Source organism: Cucumis sativus, chromosome 4 (assembly GCF_000004075.3).
Source record: "Cucumis sativus cultivar 9930 chromosome 4, Cucumber_9930_V3, whole genome shotgun sequence".
Taxonomy (NCBI): domain Eukaryota; kingdom Viridiplantae; phylum Streptophyta; class Magnoliopsida; order Cucurbitales; family Cucurbitaceae; genus Cucumis; species Cucumis sativus.
Genome location: NC_026658.2, coordinates 17798968 through 17819885, shown reverse-complemented (window position 1 = coordinate 17819885; position 20918 = coordinate 17798968). Strand labels below are relative to the sequence as shown.

Below are 20918 nucleotides of genomic sequence, written 5' to 3'. Positions count from 1 at the left end.
CAAGATTGAGAGTTATAATCTATTTGGAATCCAATATTTCACGAATGATAAACATAAATTAAATTATATTTACATATTTCTCTCTCGTTAACCATTCAAGTTTTTGTATAATTTTTTATCAATTACAAATGTGACCGACTTATTTACTATTTTGATGGTTACATAATGCATTTTTAATTTTGTATATGTTAGTGAGGAAAATGTTGATTTAGTCTCAAAACAAACATATAGAACATATAATATTCTAACAACGATTGTTTCAATAAATTAAAAACCACGAGAATAAAATGGTTTGTCCACACGCAAGAGGAGGAGAAGGATGTTCCCACAAGTGAGAAACAAGAACCCTTTATCGAAGACCTCCCAAATTAAATGGTTTGAAAATATAAACTACCATTTAGGATAAATAAATAAATTGTAGCTTGTTAATTTAGTTATTTCAAAAACTCGCTTATATTTTTACTTTTTTTTTTTCTTTCAAACTCCCGTAATTATGTTAGGGATCGATCCTATTAGAAATTATGGATCTCTCGACGTAGGTTTAAAATATATATAAAAAAAAAAACAGATGTCGGGAGATAGAGTATCTTCTAACACTCCAGTTATGGTGTCGACCGTTAGTTAGCATCTTCTGATGCCTTGTCATGTAAGCGTCAAGAGATAAAATCAAGTCGTGACGTGGTGGGAGATAGAGGGGAAGTCCTGAGCGTTTTACTGGAGGCGTTGGAAGTTATGAGAACTCTCGATCCTATCGAGATGCGTTGGGAGTTACCCTTTAAAAACCTTCTCAGATCTGTGTTTCATAAATATGAGAAGGGGAAGAAGAAAACTTGAGAGAAGAAGGCCGAGGAGAACACCATTGCTTGTGCCACCGCCATCATATTTGTCGCATTTGTTCGTCCTATTGTGTCGTCGTCCCTACCGCCTACCCTATCTCTTTCCGTGTGCAATTATTTAGCTAAATCATTAATTTTGCCATAAAATTCCTTTGTTTTAAGAATTTGTTAGATGAACTGATTAAATAGATTGTTGATTCTAGAAATTGTCCTAAAATCTCCTACATAAAATTGGTGCTTTGTTTAGCTTTGTTTTGGTAATTTCCCTAATTTTACTAATAAAAAAAATCATTCATAGGTTAGAATAAATCTTTATGATTATTCCTAATGCTAGAGTTGCATCCAAAAAAATGTGGTAGGTAAAGCTTTGTTTAATGCAAGTTTATAATGACTTTGTGTTGTGATTATTCAAATTTGGTGTAATTGGATTAGAGAATAAATTGAGAAAATAAGATTAAAAATGTTATCTTTAGACAATTAATGCCACCCAGTATTGATATTAGTTGGGCCGCTATTTGAGGATGTAAGCCCAAAATTGGGCTTATTGGGCCGAGGCCTTTAAGCAGATACGGCGACCTTTTGATTTAAATAAATCCATATACTTATGGAGCGAAAAATAGAAGGCGCCAAAACAAATCATTTTCTTCATCGGGGCGGACTTCATAGTACAAAGCGACTGCAGCGGGTAACCGCCGGTAATGTCTGTAATCGGATGGTATGGACCTCTAATTGATCTTTCCGAAGTTGCTCTTCACGTTGGCGATTTTGTTCAACTCCTCGTCTTCATTCATCGATCCACTCCTGTTGAGGTTCCTCTCTCTCTATTTCTGTTTACATTCAAATCTTTCCCATTTTACTTTCGGAGCAACTCTTATTTCTCTGTATACAGTACAAATTGACCAATGGCGGAGACCTCATAAGGACTGACATTAAGGTAGCTGATGATACACGGTCGTTTTTCTCTGTATCATTATGGCAGAAGAAAATGGCAGCCGCTGCAATTCCAGGCGATGTTGTATTGTTGCAGAGTAAGCTCCGACGTATAAATTTTACTCAATTAATGGAATGACGGAGTCGACTTTCGCTAGTGATAAATTTCATCTCTAGTTTTAGGTTATGATTTCTAAAAGCATTTATTTTATCTTTTTTTTCCCTTTCGTTCGGGACGTTTCAGATGTAAAACTAAGGAAATTCGGAGATTCAACTGAGGCAACAACTGTTCATTGTTCTTCCCTAGCCAGTATAATCCATCCTTATGAAACACTTGTCTCTGAAGGTATAATACTCCGTTAATTTATGTCTACCGTTGTTTTTATTTGTGAGGTAATTTCTGCAATTTGCTGCATATTTCTCTAATAGATGAAGAACTGGTGCAACATTTTTATTTTGTGGCTCTTTGAGTTCATGATTTCCAGCTTAGCATTATATTCTTAGTATTATGATTGGATTGTAATTGATAGTTAAATTGCAGTTTTTTTTTAACGCATTGCTTTAATGAAATTTGTATGTCCTAATGAGTTACAGAAAGCTTTCTTCTTCAAGTTCTTAATAAACGACCGTTTTTTGGATAGACTGAGGAAGGAAATGAAATCTGATCATTCCTTGTGTATATAGGTGTAGACGAATTAACGGCCAATTGTCGAGTTGGTTTAGCAGCTAAAGAAAAGCTGAGGAAGGTTGTAGAATGGGCGAAGGGGGCTGGTTCTACCTTCCAGAACATAAGATTGCCTAGAGACCAAGTACTTATATTTGCTATCTTTTTCATAACCATGCAGTCTCTCCATACTTTTCTACTTGTGTGATATATTGCACATTAAAGCATGAGATCTAACTATTTATATTATATTGTCTGACTGGTTTAATTTGTGGAAGGTAGACACAGTCACAATCTACTTTAAATATTTTTGTGACATGGCATTATCCTTCTTTTGGTAGCTGGAAAATAATATTTGTGATCAAATTTCTTTTCTGATTCTTGAAGTCGGTCTTTTTCAAGTTATTGTATGATCACGTATTTTTCTGAGGAGTTGCTCGTACAGATGTTTTGTTGATTTTTCTCTTTTGACGCCCTGAACGGCTTCTTATAAGCTTCTTATAACTAATAGTGATTATCAAATTTGCCGGTAGTTGGCAACTGGGATTCATTTGACTTGTGAGGTTGATTTGTATTATGAACTCTATGGACACGTCAGAAGACATTAGAAGGAACTTCCCTTCATAGGGTGGAGGCATGGCGATAGAGAGGTGGAGAACCTACAATTTGCTACTTTTTTTTAATGAAAATCACAACTGAAAATACCTTACTAAAACTGTTGAATGCAATTTTGTAAATATGGTATGATAGGATTCACTCATTCCAAACCACTGTTTTCATGTTCGACTCAGATACAAATTTTTTGAGCGTCAGTGGAGATCTGAAAATGTAATCTAGTACCATTGACTGAGGTTTTTCCCATCCTAAGATACAATAGTTTTACTACAGTTTTCTACACATGATATGATTGCATAGAAATGTAGTCTGTTGATTATTATGAAAGCAGATTGACATTGTAGATTAAACATTTTGAACGAACTGAACAATGGTTTGGATTTGAAATTTTTATATGCATGGTATATCCATTACTTAGTGACTAGCTAAATCCATTTCAAATCCAATTCCTAAATCATTTATTGTATTCATCATGTTGTGCCTGGTCAGAAAACTAACCAGTTCTTCCGGAACTGGAAGTTGCCTGCAAAGGAGATGTCCAGAGACTGTCTCTCGCTATCCGAAGTATCATGTCTTACTGAATCATGCAAGGTTATATTTGATGCATCAATTGGGGAAATATTTTTATTATCCCCCTGGATGAATATCGATGAACTTCAAAAAGAGAAGTTGTTTGTCAGCAGGCGATTGTCTAACGAAAAAGATTTTGGTTTGGCAGAAGATCTCATTTGCACTGGTTGCCAGTTGTGTGGTTCGCCTTTAGGTCTGGAAAATGGGTACGAAAGGTTGCAGCAGTTTGTATTATTTAACTGAAGATTATTTTAATTCTGATTTCTGAACACTGATTGTCCTTCTATTGTCTTCAGGTCTGTGGATAATCAGATTTCCGTTCCACTTTGTTGTTCAAAAAGCTTGAACCGGCTTCATGTAGTAAGCATGATATATAGGCCTTTCATGGTATGAACTATTCTTGCACTTTCTTTATGTTCTAGACTCTATTTCACCTAAAAATCGAAAATACCATTAGTCTGGTCATGATGGGCATTAAATAATCCATTATTTAGTGATTGGAGTGTTGCTAGCTTACCCGCCTTTGAACTCCTTCACCAAAACCTGATTTCAACTGCTTTGAATGAGTGTTATGAGCCTGCTAGTTTCAATTTAGAATCCCTAATAAACAGAACGCATCAACTAACCATCCTGCTGTTTTGAACTTATATACCCTGCATTGACTGACCAGTACTATATATTGTTATCTGGTAGGGTTTATCGAACCTGTAGAGAGTTAAACCAGCAATAGGCACCAACACACCAATATTCTACACAGTAACTCAACACACAATATCATGAGGAATAGTTATATGATTTATAACAGTTAACACAAAAACATCCAGTCGTCAAAATAGGGTTCCAACCAAATAAGAGGGTTGTTCCTCTCCCAATGAAACACAGTTCATCCCAAAATACACCCAATATTCAGAATGCCCAACTCTAGCACAAAATACCTGCCTATATAGCTCCCTCCTACTAATGCCACGTGGAGCTAGGACTACTGACACCCCTAACTACCATGTTCTCTATCCTGAAATTCCTTTCTTGCCCCTCCGTCTATACCTATGGATGATTGGTGGCCTTGCATTATCACTCGATTTAACGTTGTCTTTTTTAGTTGCGCTTTGGGAGTTCATGTCTTTCCTTTCTTTAGACCACCTTATATCAATCCCTTGTATGATATCCCAGAAGCTTCAAATGCTGAAGAGTCTGCTTCCATTTCCATTTTGCTCCCATTGGATCCAAAATCACCAATCTGAACATTTCCGACATATATGCTAGATTTAGTATTCATGTTCAAGTTCAATAATGAAATCCATCATCATTTTGTTTCATCACGACGAACAGTAATGTTATATGTTTGTTTTGTCTCGCCTACATAGATAATAGATAGTTTGTGTTATGTGTTTTGAATTTGCTATATTTTTCTACTGCAGTTATACGTATGGGATGAATCAGAATGCATTCCTCTGCTTGTTAAGAATCAAGCTGCAGAAATCTTGTTCGGTAACATCAAAGCTGAAAAGATTTATTCTAACTATAGTTGCCAAAAATCCAATTTCCATCCTAACTCAAATGTTGTTGCTGAATCAAGTGGAGCATTCGGGAAAGGAGAGAGGCCTTCTAAAAATATATATCTAATCTGGTTGATTTTTCTGAAAATGTTGTTAGAACAAGGAAAAAACAGCCCTCTTAAATTTGAAGTAATGGTTAATACGAGCATGGATAAAGAGAATGGGAGATTTGAGATGGTTTCTTCGTCATTTCCATGCTCCTTATTGATCAACCGGTCTTCGGACTGATCACATCCAATGCTCTATCGTAATGTAAGAATTCACGATGAAATTATGGACAAACATTTGAAAAATCGAAGAAAAGCAAAATTGTATTTTATGTATTCAAATATTTAGAGAAAATATTGAAGTGAAGGATAGGCAAGTGAAGAAACGTTATGCATAAAGATTTAATTGAATTTTGAACCTATTTACCTCTGAAACCGACCTCCTATAATACATAAATACAGTAGGAGGAAGAAGATGAATAAGAAGTAGCACCACACATATTAAATATCATTAGTAACTGCACGTGTATGAAATAGCACGTGAAAGTAGTGGGAAGAGAATTAGAAGTAGTATAAATAATTGAGTAGGGGCGGGAAAGTTAGAAAGTTAGTTAGCATTTTGGTTAAGGAGAGAGACTACTCTGCTCTACCTTAAGAGAAGACAGGTTAACAGTGGGATTCGAGCGTTTCTGTATTCAGGAATTCATTCCTACATTTCTATCAATGATATACATATTTCATACCAATTGGATTTCCATCAGAAACACTGAGTTCTTCAAGGGAACAATGGAACTAAAAACTCAAAGTAGTTTATAAAATCTTAATGCAAATGAAAATTTGTATTTTGGTAACTAAAATATAATTTTATTGCAAATCAATAAAGCCAAGGCAGACGGTTATAACTGATGCAATGTCACTGTGATTTGAAAGAAGGCTGAACAAACCCAGCCAAAGGGCATGCCACAAGGGTGTTGGTGTTCATCATTTAATAACACACAGTTGAGGGAAGAAAAGGTCATTAGGCACGACATGAACGGTTGTATCACCCGTGTAGGCACAAAATCAAGAATCGGAATTGGAATCGTTAAGAAAAGCTTCAGTTGCAGAGTTTTGAGCTTCCTCTAATAGCTTCATTTGACGCTCAGCATGTTCTCTTTCACAAGCACTAATTCCCATTATAATGTCAAGCATAGTACCAGTTGTGCCAAAAAAGACAAGGGGTGCAAGTGACTTCCTCTTTATTCCCACTGGAATTGCTAGCAACGCTCCTGCTACTGAGAATACCCAAGTACCCAACGCACTGTGAATGTCCAATCGTCAATAAAAATCAACAGAAAAAGTACTAGTTCAAAACATTTTAAAAGTATGAAGTAAAATGAAGTAAATTACATGACCAAGCTAGTATTTAAATAAGCAATGGGATTCAAGGATGAATAAGGTAAACGTATTGGTTTTTGGAGTAAATACCCTACTTGGCAGAAGTTAAAGCTAGCCTTAAAATTTAGAAACAAAACAACAACATAAACATATCACTCGGTTTTGGAAAAAAACTACCAAATTTATTTTTGCTAAGCAATTTCAGATTTGCAGGCACAACAAGATGGTGTTATAAGATAAGATTCTAGAGGAATTTTCATTTGGAAGTATACAGTCCAGCTTTCAACAATTGGTAAAGGAGAAAAGGCATCAGAGATAGAACGAAAGTGAAACGTGAAATAGAAAAGGAAGGAGAAGAGAGCTTACTTTGAAACTGAGCAATCCTCAATATGTTTAACATTTTCTTGGCTTCCCATATCTCTTCCTCAATAAAATGAACTCAATTACTAATGAGAAACAGAAGCAAAATTCAACTCCAATATTAGCTGAGAAAGAAAATTATGTGTTAGCGTACAACATTCAACAATCTGAATATCAAAAGTACACTTAAAGAAAGAGCAGTCCATGGAAAGAACAATCGAAACAATCCTAACCTCAAATAATTCAAGGGTTTTCAAGAAAATGGGCTCTCCAAAGAATGCATCAATGGTGCAGAATGCAGATACAGTAAAAACGCAGTTCCATCTTTTCATTAAATGAAGAAAATTAGCAGTTGTAGGTCAAACTTTCATCCTCTCAAAAAATTATCAGGAACGAAGGTTCTAAAACCCACCCAAAAACCTACATTTCTATTTGCACTCATTTCTCAGCTCGCAACACCATGCTGGTCATCACTCCTATTTGCAGAAAGGCCGAAGATGTCAAGATTAAATTTATCGCAGACAGAGGGGAAGTGAAGCTGAGAAGGAGAAGGAAAATGGAGAAAATATAAAAAACTTTGAAATTGTCCGTTGCAACCTCAAGCGCTTCCAAAGAAAACCTTCTAGGCAAACCTGGAAGAAAAAAGGCATCCAATTCAACCGAAGCACGTGAGCTAACACTGCCTAGTTTTGTCTGTATTCTTTTTTAGATTAACCGTCTCCTCCACCAAAAAAAATATAGAGTGAAAAATAACAATAGGAGAAACCCGGAAATTGGCAAAATATCCTATACCATATCCTAAACCCAAATAGGAAAAGACTGGGGTTTTCATCTCGTTTCCACTGCTAGAGGAGTTGCAAGGAGAAGCCAAAACGATGGAATGATCAATTGGTTTACAGCCCCAGCTACCCAAGCTTGATGAAACTGGGTGAAAACTTGATGAGCAGGAACAACTAGGGCTGTTGGTTACGCCGTCCTCACTGCAAAGACCAACTTGACCACAAAAGAATGGAATTCGACAACTGTCAACTGGCCCTATGAATTCTTGTGTCCAACCGCCACTAGAAAAGCTCTTGACAATAAATTGGCCTGTAGACTCCAATTTAGCAATTCGAAAGTTGGAACGAGGTAAGATAACTTGAATTACAACAACAGAACTATTGCGAGCCAACAGGTAGAGACCAGTTGAATTTATAATCATTTGCTCCACTACAGCATTTGAGTTTATAAAAGCATTTGGATCCATGGACAATCTCCAATAGATTTGTCCATACCATTGCAGCAGAGCATCAGATGACGAAACTGAAAAACTATAATTACTGCTTGACAAGTTTGAACTTGAGATAGAGCTAAGCAGCACAGTACCAACAGACAAAGATTGCCCAACTACAATGGTGTCAGTTGGATAACGGAAACTCTCCCAAAGGGAGACATTTGATCGATCAAGTAAGACAAGATTACCTATATCAGTTAGCCTCAATGCATAAACCACTGACTGCAATTGTGGAGTTGACCATCTGAGATTACCATCCTCATCTGTTATGGAAATTCCCTTAATGGTAAGATTAACATTACCAGTGCTTGATATGGGATCATTGCGGTTAGCAGACCAGATGATTGTGTTGGAAGTCACATGAATAACACAAAAGTAGAAGCTGCTTTCTTGAACCAAAGGGTTGAAAATAGCAGCCTTGAAAGTTTTATTGAGAGAGTACAAGAAGGCACCACCATTGTCAGCAGAGTTGATATTGGTAGCCAAAAAATTTGGGTATATAAATTCAGTGTAGGAAATACTAGAGACAAGAGGCAGAAGAAAGAATATTACAGGGATGTACAATGGGGATCCCATCAAGAAAATTAGAGAAGACAGACACAGAACATGAGATTATTCAATGGTCTGATTGAAACTAAGTAGCTTTAATTTGTCTTCATTGAAAAACTTGGTTCGTAGCAAGTTTGCTTCTGAAACTCTATCTATATTCCTATCTCTATCTCTCTTAATTGATGGGCTAAGGTAGGCAATCATTTAGTTAGTGCCTCCCTCCATCGGTAGGAAGAGCAAGATTAGAAAAATTCATTAAAGGTTACAACTCACGTCACACAAATATTTAAATCATTTAGGTAAATTTGACCGATCATCCCTTCTTTGAGATGTGCAATGCTTATAGGTCGAAGTCTACTTGGTTCAATCAAAATGAAATAAGATATTACCCAAAATTCCAGCGTAGATTAACAAACACCCAATCAAAAATCGAGAAATAACATTTTCCAATTCTAGGTTGTAAGTGTAAGTGTAAATCATACTGACCTTCAATTGAGGAAAAGAATGAAATGCATGCGTTCAGCTGGAGCGTGAGCGTTGCTGTCACCGCCCGTGGCCGAAAATGAGTATGGTTTGACCACGTTCCAGTGAGTCGATCGAATTGGTGCAAACCTCGAAAGGATCAATGACTTGTAGCGAATAAAATTGATGAGTTTAGAGAGAAATCTGGAGGGAAGAAATTGGAGAAAAATCAGAGGCGAAGCATGGCGATGAGGAAACTAAAACAAGTCCGAAATGAGAGTGGCGGGTGCAGCCGGCAGGTTTCCGATAAGGAAGGAGCTTGGAGGGGTCTCGGCCGGCCTTTTGGAACGCCAATATATTTTTAAATTGCCTCTCCAAAATATTACCAAATAATCCTAACCTAAATTTAAATTTAGAGATTAAAAGTATGTTTTGATAAATAATAATAAATCAAAATTTAAATATATTTTGATTCCATTGTTTTATTTTTGTCCTCGTTAATGAAGATGTATTTCTTTTTATCTTCCTTCCAAACATTTCTTTTTATACTTTTTATTTCTTTTTTATTACAGTAAATTCATTATGAGAATATTTATTTGTGATTTCCTAAAGTTTATTTTTCATACATGTTCTGATAGATTCAATCAAAAACCCTTCAGCACTAGCAGTTAGAATTTCTATATTTGCCTATGCACTTTTGGTTTGAGTGTATGAATGTATACCACTCTTGACTGGACCTTCCATGTTCTGTGCTAAAAGAGTTGATGATAGGAATTTGTGCATGCTAAATTGGGTTGTGGACAGTCATCCAGAGTGGAAGGAATTAGTTGAAAGAGTATTTGACAATGATCGGGTAATGCATTAAGATTATGTAAATTGTAAAAAAATTAAATTAACTCTATATATATCCAATATACCAAAATATACTTGAGTCTAATACGTTTTAAATTTCTGCAACAGTTTGTATTCAAGGGTTTGTTTCCTGATGAAGATTTCATGGAAGAAAGTAAGTTCTATGATACTAAAACAAGACATTTCAAAAAAGGAGAATGCTTCAAAGAACTTGAGGGTATTAATACTCAGGTTCCTGAGTATTTCCTAAAATTTCAGGCAATGATGATCGCAAACAATGAAGAATTAAACAATAAGCTGAAAAAATTGATTGAAGAGGTTGAAGAGATTGAATAGATTAAAAAATCCACATTTGTTAACTAACGGGTCATTCCATATTAAAAAAACCGATGTCCGAGGGTCGTTTTTTTAGTAGTTAATATCTCTCGTTTTTTTAGGAGAGTGATCTTCATCCCCACAGAAACAATAAGTTAATCAACATTTGTTAACTAACGGGTCATTCCATTAAAATCTTGTAGTTGCACTCCCCTCACTATAGATATATTTGTGTCCATTTGATATAACCACGATCAGTAAGTTAATCCTTGACAAGTTGTTCGTAACCTCGATTGGGTCAAAATACCGTTTTACCCCGACACTACATCTTGTTCCTTAAGTCACACTGATCTACTATCGAACAATTGGTTTAAGTTCCAACCTATAAATCGAATCCCTCTTGGGCCAAAGAGAAGGTGTGGCCCCTTGTTCAAAACTTGGATTTAGTCCTTAAGGGAATAACCTATCGACTAACCTTAAAGTGGGTAGGAGTGAATTCTAATCTTACACCCTATATTTCTAGCCATCTACCCAATCTTACCTCTAAAATGGAAGGCTTATTGGGCCAATGTTGTTGAATTGCCCTCACCTATGCAGATTTAAGGATAATTCCATTTGAGCAAAAGTTCATAATTAGCTCAGAATTAAAATTAAGTTACCTAAGTCATCATAATTGAAATAGTCTATTTTATATAGTCAACAATGTTATAACTTAAAAGTGACTATTTCATTGGTTCTAATCTTTATGTAAACTCTTCACATAGGATGTCCCAACTTCTATGTTTCTGCATGAACGATTCAGGATCACATCGTTTATACTAATTTCAAAGCAGGTTGCATACATAGTGTTCCCAGAATAAGACGTCCATCCTTTTCATACACTATAGACCATTTGAGTTATATACTCGAACTTGATCCACACTTGTGTCTTAACATAATGTTCAAGTTTACACTAAATAGCCTTGAGACTTTAGTTTATTGGATTTAAGATTATAGTATTCTATTTTCACTAATAAGTCCTCAATAACTACTTAAGTGAATATAATATAATTTAAACTACAAGTTACAAGTTTTAGCACATAAATTCCAACATGTAAAAACAAACTTATGATAAACGGTGATAGTGTTTTATCAGTGTCTATCACTAATAGACAATATAATAAGCCATTACCACATTGATAGCACTATATCACACTAAATCAAAGGTAGACACTGATAGCATTCAATTAATATCAATCACATATATATACAATCATATTAATCTATCATTATCTATAAGTGATAGATAGACAATGACAAATAAATACTTATCTATCAAATGATATGTTTGGCTTGAGACTAGTTATTTCATTACGTACAAGGTTGGTTAGTTTAATGTTTTGATGTTAGTATGATGTTCTGATATTTGTTTTATTTTGAGTTTAAATGCAAACAAGTTTATCTCATATAAAATTGCTATCAAAATTCAATATTAATTCAAGCCTTCAAGGCTCTTTGTACAAACATTTAAAAATGGCACTTCAGATTCTTTATTTTCCCTTTCGATTTATTGGAATTTATGTCTGAAAACTCGTAGATAGTAAAATAATTTATTGAACGATATTAATTAATAAAGTGTTATTATTACAATTTCAATAAATGTTATTGATTATATTATTAGTTTTGTCTTAATAAGCCAAACCTAATAAACTAACATCCTAAGTTGTTTGATAAGTTTTAAACACTAGTATGTAGAGATTGTTGGAATTTATGTCCTAAAATGTGTAGATTGTAAATATAATTCATTGATTGTTATTAATAAAATGTTATTATTATAATTTTAAATAGAGGTGTAAGAATATGGGTTAAACTCAAATAACCCAGACTACCCAACTCATATTATAAGAGTTGGGTTGAGTTAAAATTTTTTGATTTTTTTGGGTTAGGTTGGATCTCGGATTGGAGGGTTGAAAAATTCGGTTCAACCCAACCCAACCCAACCCGAATTATATATATATATATATATATATATATATATATATATATATTATTTAATAAGAAAATAAATTAGGTATATAAACTTTGAATTTATTATATGAAATTTTGAATTATGTATGTTTGAAATTGAAATGTAACAATTTTAAACTTTTATAACCATTAAAAACTAGAAACGAAAAAAAAAAAAAAACTATACAACCCGATAATCCAACCCATATTTTACGGGTTAAGTTGGGTTGGGTTAGAAACTAAATTCGGGTTATTCGGGTTGCCAACCTAAATAACCCGAAAATATGGGTTGGGTTTAGAATGTCTCCCAACCCAATTTCACCTCTAATTTCAATAATTGTTATTAATTATATTCTTAGTTTTGTCTTAATAACTCAAATCCAATAAACTAACATCATAAGTTGTTTGATAAGTTTTGAATAATATGTAGAGACATACATGGATCAATGTTCGAGATCAGCTCAGTCTATAGTATAGAAATAAGACTAGGTACCTTATCCTGGTAACACTATGGATACGATTTCCTTTGTATTTGATATAAACTCAATGATCTCACTTGTTCGTGTAGGTGACATGTGAGTAAGGGTATCATATGCAATGAGTTCCAGACCACGAAGTAGTAACCACGAGATGTAACTTCGTTAACCAGTTATGTTTCTATTTGATTAGGATGACCTAGGTAAGTTAGTCTTAATCCTTAGTGTATTATGAACTTCTATTCGCGATGAATTATCCTTTAATTTGTACAGGTGAAAGTGGCCAGATCACCAACTCAATATGCTTATAATTTTGAGGATAAGACTGAGTGGGAAGCTGGAAACATAATTACACAAAATGAAATTCACTTTTTTGCAACTTTATGGTAAGTAGATGAATGTTTCATTAAATGGTGTCTCTCGGACTTTAACAAAGGGCTTTCTTTCTCTATGACATGAAAGAGGATTTTGTTTATTGGTTGGACCATAAACAGATTGTTTATTAGAGGAGTATTGATATTTAAGAACTAGAAGTAAGCTAGGGGTAAAATGGTAATTTGCTTCAACTGGTATTACGAACACTTATGAATGAATAACTTACTGTTATTGGTCTATATATATAAACACATAAATATATCTACAGTGAGAAGAGTTCAGTTGTGAGTCTTTAGTGGAGTGTACACACAGTTAACGAATATTGATTAATGTGGTTAATGAGTTTAGCCCATTAATCTCATATCGTTGTAACTTTTGATCTGGTAGGTCTATTAGGTCCCCTTCCTGGCTCGTAAAGGGTAATGAGATTTATTTATATTAGTTGTAATTTGAAATTTTCAAATTTAATTTGAAAATTAGTATAATGTATGGTGATACATTATAATATAAAGTTCATATTTTAAACAAACTTTATTATAAATTTAATTTTAAACTATAAAACATTTTAGAGATATTCATTAAATATAATTTAAATGAAATATTAATTAAATATAATTTGATTAATTAGTTGGTTTAAAATTTTTATTAATTTAATATTTTTAAATTAATAGAATCACATGATTCTATTCTACTCCCTAAGGGAAGAGAGTAATAAATATGCAAAGAAAACTCTTCAACCTATGCTTTTGTTTTCTGCAAAATAGTTTTTCTCTAAACCTTTTCCTATTTCAATTGGTTCTCACAGACCAATCTCATCCTAGATGATAGGAAGGTCTCCGACGGGTAATGTTTTCAATTTTGAGTTTTAGTAGATTAAGAGGCGTCAAACTACGTTGTCAAACTACATGAGTTTTTCATCCTCTGTATCTTTTAATTTAAAAGCATGCTTAGCATTTTAGAATTTTGTTTCTAAATAGTGTCAATATATTGGTATTTGGGATTCACAAATTAAATTGAAAATGGTTATGTAAAATCTTCCGCTACCTAGAGCTTTTATCACTTCACGACTATCCCTTTTTGCCATCTCTATTCTCCTTCTCGTCTCTTTCTCCTTCTCCATTTGTACTTTGTATTACACTTGTTGGATTCATCATTTTCATGCACTTCTCTGAAGCCTCTGATTACCGAAACAACGTCAATTGCTATTATTTTTCCTCTGTCACTGGCCCATTTTTAATCAACATCACAAAATAGAAGTAAAGTGAAATAGCTAGAAAGCAAGAAAAGAATAAAATCGATGAGAGTTGATGAAAAAGAAAAGATCGATGACCAATACACAGACGAAGTTCAAAATGTTACAGGGGTCGGTTGGGAATTTAAAAAAGTATATAAATCCATTTGTTGTGAATCTCTTTTTTTTTTGCTATCATGTGTAAATATTTTGATTTTATTTTTTATTGTGATAGTTTTCCAACTAAATAGAAAATAAAATTTAAAATCAAATATGAAATTTGAAAATCAAATAATACACGCATCTAAATATTCAAAATTTTAAAATTAAATTAAACATATAAATATGAAAAAATAATAAAGAAAGGGAAAAAAAGAAATAAAGAAATATTGAACATACAAAATATAAAAAATAAATTTAAAAGAATTAATAAAAAGAATACAAAATCATTAATGTTGAGAATTGAACTCATGACCGATGATAAAAGTTGTTTTAGTCATTATAGGTGTCACGCCCCAAAAATGACCCAACAAATTTTTCGCAAATTAAGGCTCCTTAGCATTGCCCAAGAGGAGCCAACCAAGTCCCAAGCAGTCCAAAGACCCAAGGAAGAGGAACCAGTTCACGCCAAGCCTATGACACGCCAATGTGCAGGAGACTGGCGCGTGCGGCCCTGTCATGACATGGGCGCGCGCGCGTAAGGGTGGCAGGCAGACAAGCGGACGCACACGGCAGATGGGAGCGCGCGGCATGGACGCGCGCGCGGGAAGCGGACACGGAGCACACGGAGCGCGCGGAGAAGCATTCGGGAACCTCTCGAAGTTTCCAGAAGAATCGTGAGCGACCGAGAAGGCTCGCGAACACGCGCGAAGGCTCGCGCCAGACGGCCCTAAACGCCTCCAGAAGCTTCTGGACAATGTCATGAGCGCTCGGGAATTTTCTAGATTGCTTTTGCCGACATTGTAAGGCGGTTTAGGGCTTGTAAGTCGGTTGTATACTTCTATAAATACCCCAAAGGGGTCCATTTGTACAGACAGCACAGAATCCTTGGGATTTCATCAACAAAGCTCTCTTAAGCATTTTATCAAACACATTGTCTACAACTCTTTGCCTACTTCTTACCTACGAATTTCCTTCTTCCTTAGTTTGTTCCAACAAGTCCAATTACTCTTAGGCTTACATTGGTGCAACCCCAACACCTTTGTGTCGCACGTTGGTTTTGTGATCAAAATAACCACATGACAATAGGAGTAAGAATAACCCAAATAACCTAATAACTTAGATTATCTAACTCATATTATATGGGTAGGGTTTGAGTTAGTTTAAATTGTGGGTTGGGTTGATTTAAAATGTGGGTTGAGTTGGATTACAAATTTTGTATTTTTTTTCGAATTGGGTTGAATCTCGTGTTGGGGGTTGAAAAATTCGATTCAACCCAACCCAACCCAACCCTAATTAATAATATATAAATATTATTTATTTAATAAAAGTAGGAGTATTTTGTTAAACGAGTATGTAAAAAGTAACTGATTGTTTGAAAGAAGAAAGGAAACAATTGCGTAAGAGAGTAAACGATCATTTAGAAAGCTAAACGATCGTGTAAGAGGTTGAACAATTGTATAGAGAGCTAAAGGATCATGTAGGAGGTTGTAGGGTAAACGATAGTGATAACACTTTTTGCATAACCAAACATAATTATAAATGTTAACTATTGAGTAGTTACAACAATTTAAACTTTACAAACATTATGAAAGAAAGAAAAAAGTACAATCTGACAACTAAACCCAATCCAACCAACCTGAAAATATGGGTTGGGTTGAAAATGTCTCCCAACCCAACCCTTTACACCCGTATTGGTCATGTTTTTCTACTAATGAGCCAATTAGAGATTCTAAGATATATAGGAAATGGAATCAAATAAAATAGGGAACGAAACTAGGAGAAACTATTTTTGCCCAATTTTGAAAAATGTTCTTTAAAATTTAGGAATGAAAAACGAGAAAAGTTATCAAATACGTCTGTTTCTTAAAAAATGAGAAACAAAAACAAAAAACATGAAACAAAAACGTTATCAAATGGGTCCTTAAGTTCCATTAGCTCCTCGTGGACCCTTTAAGCTCTCCTAGGCTCTCTCCATGGATCCTCTAAAGCTCCACCAGGCTCTTTTCATAAATCCATGGGTCTTTTGAGCTCTCCTAGACTCCCCTATCATTCCTAAGATCTTCATGGGACAAATGGGAGAGTCAAAACTTTGATTTTGAGATTGATAGTACAATTATTATGTTAGTTGACCGCTCGTTCTAGCTAAAAATGATACTTATTACACTACTATATTTCAACATCCGTTATTAAAGTAATTCCAAAGTGATGCTTATCCTTTTCTTTATTCAAATAATCTTTTCTAAAAGAAATTTGCTCCATAAATTTAAACCTTTTAACATCAATTGAATGTATAAATTTTAAATATAATAAAGGCTAGAGATTCAAACTACATACATTTTAGTCACTAAGAGCCGCGATAATGTTCATGTTTTTTTCTTCCTATTTTTATTTCTCTCTTTTTATAAACATATTTGTTTGATGACCACTTTCCTCCCTCTCGTTTTCAAAACTGAAGAAACATTTCTAGAAATTGATGCTTATCCTTTTCTTTATTAAAAGAAGTTTGCCCCATAAACAATCTTTTTCTAGCTGAAAATGGTACATAAAACAGTGCTATTATTCAATATTGATTGTTAAAGTAATTCCAAAGCTGTGCTTATCCTTTTATTTATTAAAATAATCTTTTTCAAAAGAAGTTTCCTCCCCAAATTCATACCCGAGCATCAATTGAACATATAAATTTTAAATAAATAAGGATTGAAGATTGAAACTACAAATATTTTAGCCTATGAAAGGTTTACTATAATGTTCATGTTTTTTGTTTTTTTTAAACAGATGTGTTTGATAACTGTTTCTATTTTTTGTTTTTAAAATTTAAAAAACGTTTTTAGGAATTTAAACAAAAATGAAGAAACTACACAAAAAGGAAAATAGTTCATGTTCTAAAAAAACAAACATAAAAAGAGGAGAAATAGAAAACAAAAAAGTTATAGGTATTGGCTTGTAAAAATAATTATGGTGTGGTGTGGCTACCACTTTGTGTTCTTGGAACAAACAAATGAACTTATTAAAGAATTTAACCTCTATACTTACCAACGGGCGAGTAAAGCCACGCTTGCTTTGACACGAAATTAGCTAATTTAGTAGTAATATAAAAGTGAAACGAGTCAAATGAGGCATGGAACCACACATGTCTGGCTAAATCAAAGGGAGTTCATTTTCCTGGCCAACGATTGACGCAGCCCCTGGCGAGCGTTGAACTCAGCAGCTCTTGCGAAAGGAAATTCCAAGTAAAATTTCTTACTTCCCTTCTATGATCCTACTTTTTATCTTTTGTGCAGCTTAAACACGCAAATTCCTATTCCTTTATTCAGAATTTCTGATGCGGATGCATTGCACCTGTTCCCTCAACCGCTTTCAATTCAAACCTTCCGTTTTGTTTAGATGTACTAATATTCACCCAAAACCAAGCTCTATTCGCTCATCTATTCTGGCCACCATGTCCACTGTTTCCACTGAAAGCGCCGTCGCTTCCGACCAGAATGGATCGACCAACGACGCTCAGAAGCCATTGCAGGTAACCCCTTCATCCCTAATCATATTTTTCCTTTTCACTTGAATGATTTCTATTCTGGGTTTCTGTTCAATTCGATGTTTTTGCTTTCTCGTCGCCTTTTTGTGGAATTGGGTTTGGCATATTCATGTTCTTGATTATATTTCCCATTTCTTTTCTGGGTCATGCTTAGACTGTCGGTTTTGTTTTCCTTTCGCATTCACTTATGATTGGTTATCGCGTGATACAGTTTCTGCAAATTGAGAAATTTTGATTTGTTGGGTCAGCTCTGAAATGGATTTTCAGTTGCTTAATACAAGGACTAGAGTTATGGTTTTGATTGATCTCAAGCCTTTGAATTCTATAATTTTTTGGTGTTTGGAAATGGATTAATATCTGGTTATTGTGAAAACGTTCTGTTTTGTTGCTTGTTCTTGTTTGGGGGTGAGACCTCTGTGCTGCTTCAAGTTCTTTTATGTTCATGGATCTACTTATCAATTTTACATAGTGGTGAAGTGTGCATTTGGAATGAGTTTTTAAACAATGCTTTAGTGCTTTGAGAATTTTCAATATTACTTTTAATTCTCTAATCAAACACTATAGAAATGTTGAAAAATGTTTTTGAATGGGCATAATACACATCTCATCCCTTTTTTTTTTGTCAGCTTTCACAGAAATCTGAAAGTTGAGATCCTATTCCTTTTTACTAACTACAATACGAGCTTTTACATTGGTCTTATATGAATTTTACCCAACCAATTGTACACAGTTACCCAAAAGAATTTCTACCCATGGTGGTTCACCCTTTTTTGAAGTACTCCAACTCTTCTTCTTTATACTTTTGTTCTCAATATAAGTACGTTTCCTATCAAACAAAAAAGCTGTTGGTTTACTTTCTCCCTCTCATCATTCAGCCATGCCATTAGATTTGCATGTTCCAGAATGATCCTCTTTTATTGCGTTACACGTTGTTGGTATTACTAATATTTAGACGAGTAAATCAGAAGTATGAATCTACTTCACTAGCCTTTTACTGAATTTCCTGGTGAAGCAATGGTGCCTAGTATAAGCTGTACAGTTGCATATATACTGATGCAGCATTATGTTTTCGTTGGATCATGGCTCAGTTCAATAAGTCACACACTTTCCTTCTTCCATTTCCAATCCTATCTTTTGAACTTAAATGGCTGCTATTATGTTGTTCTTTTAGCATCAAGGATAATTGTAATGCTTTGAAGCATGGTCTGATTCCTAGATTTTGATTCTGTATTGGCTGAAGAAGCTTTATATTTCATATATGTATATAAAATAACTGGAATTTATATGTGTTTTCTTATAGTAAAGAAGAGATTTGTAAGGACTATATGCTTGAATGGAAGAAAAGTTTTTCATCAGAACTTCAAAATTAGGATAATCTTTGTTGTTAGCCTCACGAATATTGCCTTTGAACATAAACTGCTCTGTTTGGTAGGTTTCAAACCGGCTGGAAAAGTTCAAAACAACCATTTTCACTAGAATGAGTAACTTGGCAATTCAATATGGGGGAATAAACCTTGGCCAAGGCTTCCCAAACTTCGACGGTCCTGAATTTGTAAAGGAAGCAGCAATTCAAGCCATCAAAGATGGTAAAAATCAATATGCTCGTGGATATGGAGTGCCAGATTTGAACTTGGCCATTTCTGAGAGATTCAAGAAAGATACTGGACTTGTTGTCGACCCTGAGAAGGAAATTACAGTTACCTCTGGGTGCACCGAAGCAATTGCCGCAACTATGCTTGGCTTAATAAATCCTGGCGACGAGGTGATCCTTTTTGCTCCTTTTTATGATTCTTATGAAGCCACTCTATCAATGGCTGGTGCAAAAATCAAGTGCATCACACTACGCCCACCAGATTTTTCTCTCCCTATAAATGAGTTCAGGTCAGCAATCTCAAAGGATACTCGTGCTGTTCTTATTAACACACCACATAACCCAACCGGAAAAATGTTCACAAGGGATGAACTTAATGAGATTGCCTCTCTCTGCATTGAGAACGATGTGCTCGTTTTTGCTGATGAAGTTTATGACAAGTTATCTTTTGAAATGGACCATATTTCCATTGCTTCTCTTCCAGGAATGTTTGAGCGCACCGTCACCATGAATTCATTAGGAAAAACATTCTCCCTCACTGGTTGGAAGATAGGCTGGGCAATCGCCCCGCCTCATTTGACGTGGGGGGTGCGACAAGCACACGCTTTCCTTACATTTGCTACTTCCACACCAATGCAGTCAGCTGCTGCGACAGCTCTCCGAGCACCCGAATCTTACTATGAGGAGCTGAAGAAAGATTACCTATCAAAGAAAGCCATTTTGGAAGAGGGTCTGAAGGCAGTTGGTTTCAAGGTCTTTCCATCAAGCGGAACCTACTTTATTATTGTCGATCACACCCCTTTTGGGTTGAAGAATGACGTCGACTTTTGCGAGTATCTGATCAAAGAAGTTGGGGTGGTTGCTATTCCAACCAGTGTATTCTACCTTAACCCAGAAGATGGGAAAGATCTTGTTAGATTTACATTCTGCAAAGATGAGAACACTCTAAGGGCCGCTGTGGAGAGGATGAAGGAGAAGCTAACAAGGAAGTCATGATTGGTGAGAGCGTAGTTTCTTCAAAGACCCATGCTTCCATTATCTCTTTCCCCTGGTACTTTGGAGTTCAATTTATTGCATCGATGAATAGAAAATTCTAGTGGAATAATTCCTGCTCTGTTTGTTTGTAGCGAGTAAGAAACACTGTTACTAATAATTATTTTAAAAGCTACAATGAAATTCAAATCATAAAGTTAATTTGGATTTTGAGGTTCTTATAGTA

General features: G+C 34.8%; 4 protein-coding genes across 7 annotated transcripts; 2 read left to right on the top strand and 2 right to left on the bottom strand.

Annotated features, from left to right (window-relative positions):
• The first annotated feature begins 1460 nt into the window (after window positions 1-1460).
• LOC101215044 lies at window positions 1461-5567 on the top strand. The gene is made up of 7 exons (XM_004142644.3): window positions 1461-1645; window positions 1726-1864; window positions 2011-2112; window positions 2451-2575; window positions 3535-3821; window positions 3912-4002; window positions 5034-5567. Exons 1-7 carry the CDS (start codon window positions 1535-1537, stop codon window positions 5397-5399), a joined length of 1221 nt encoding a protein of 406 aa, XP_004142692.1. The 5' UTR covers window positions 1461-1534; the 3' UTR covers window positions 5400-5567.
• A 285-nt stretch (window positions 5568-5852) lies between these two features.
• LOC101216487 lies at window positions 5853-9598 on the bottom strand. Of its 3 annotated transcripts, XM_031884645.1 has the most exons (5): window positions 9204-9568; window positions 7320-7527; window positions 7129-7219; window positions 6902-7020; window positions 5853-6458 (listed from the first exon to the last, which is right to left on the bottom strand). In XM_031884645.1, exons 4-5 carry the CDS (start codon window positions 6949-6951, stop codon window positions 6221-6223), a joined length of 288 nt encoding a protein of 95 aa, XP_031740505.1. In that variant the 5' UTR covers window positions 6952-7020; window positions 7129-7219; window positions 7320-7527; window positions 9204-9568; the 3' UTR covers window positions 5853-6220. The 3 variants fall into 3 exon arrangements, with proteins under 3 accessions (XP_031740505.1, XP_031740506.1, XP_004142617.1); XM_031884646.1 differs by lacking the exon at window positions 7320-7527; XM_004142569.3 differs by lacking the exons at window positions 7129-7219; window positions 7320-7527 and having other exon boundaries at window positions 9204-9598.
• Window positions 7341-8744, bottom strand: LOC116401658 (G-type lectin S-receptor-like serine/threonine-protein kinase At5g35370). Its single transcript, XM_031884577.1, has 2 exons — window positions 7662-8744; window positions 7341-7433 (listed from the first exon to the last, which is right to left on the bottom strand). Exons 1-2 carry the CDS (start codon window positions 8742-8744, stop codon window positions 7341-7343), a joined length of 1176 nt encoding a protein of 391 aa, XP_031740437.1.
• An 8026-nt stretch (window positions 9599-17624) lies between the features above and the next one.
• Window positions 17625-20918, top strand: LOC101217124 (methionine aminotransferase). 2 transcript variants are annotated; one of them, XM_004142571.3, is made up of 3 exons: window positions 17625-17806; window positions 17891-18093; window positions 19541-20918. In XM_004142571.3, exons 2-3 carry the CDS (start codon window positions 17899-17901, stop codon window positions 20693-20695), a joined length of 1350 nt encoding a protein of 449 aa, XP_004142619.1. In that variant the 5' UTR covers window positions 17625-17806; window positions 17891-17898; the 3' UTR covers window positions 20696-20918. The 2 variants fall into 2 exon arrangements, with proteins under 2 accessions (XP_004142619.1, XP_004142620.1); XM_004142572.3 differs by lacking the exon at window positions 17625-17806 and having other exon boundaries at window positions 17813-18093.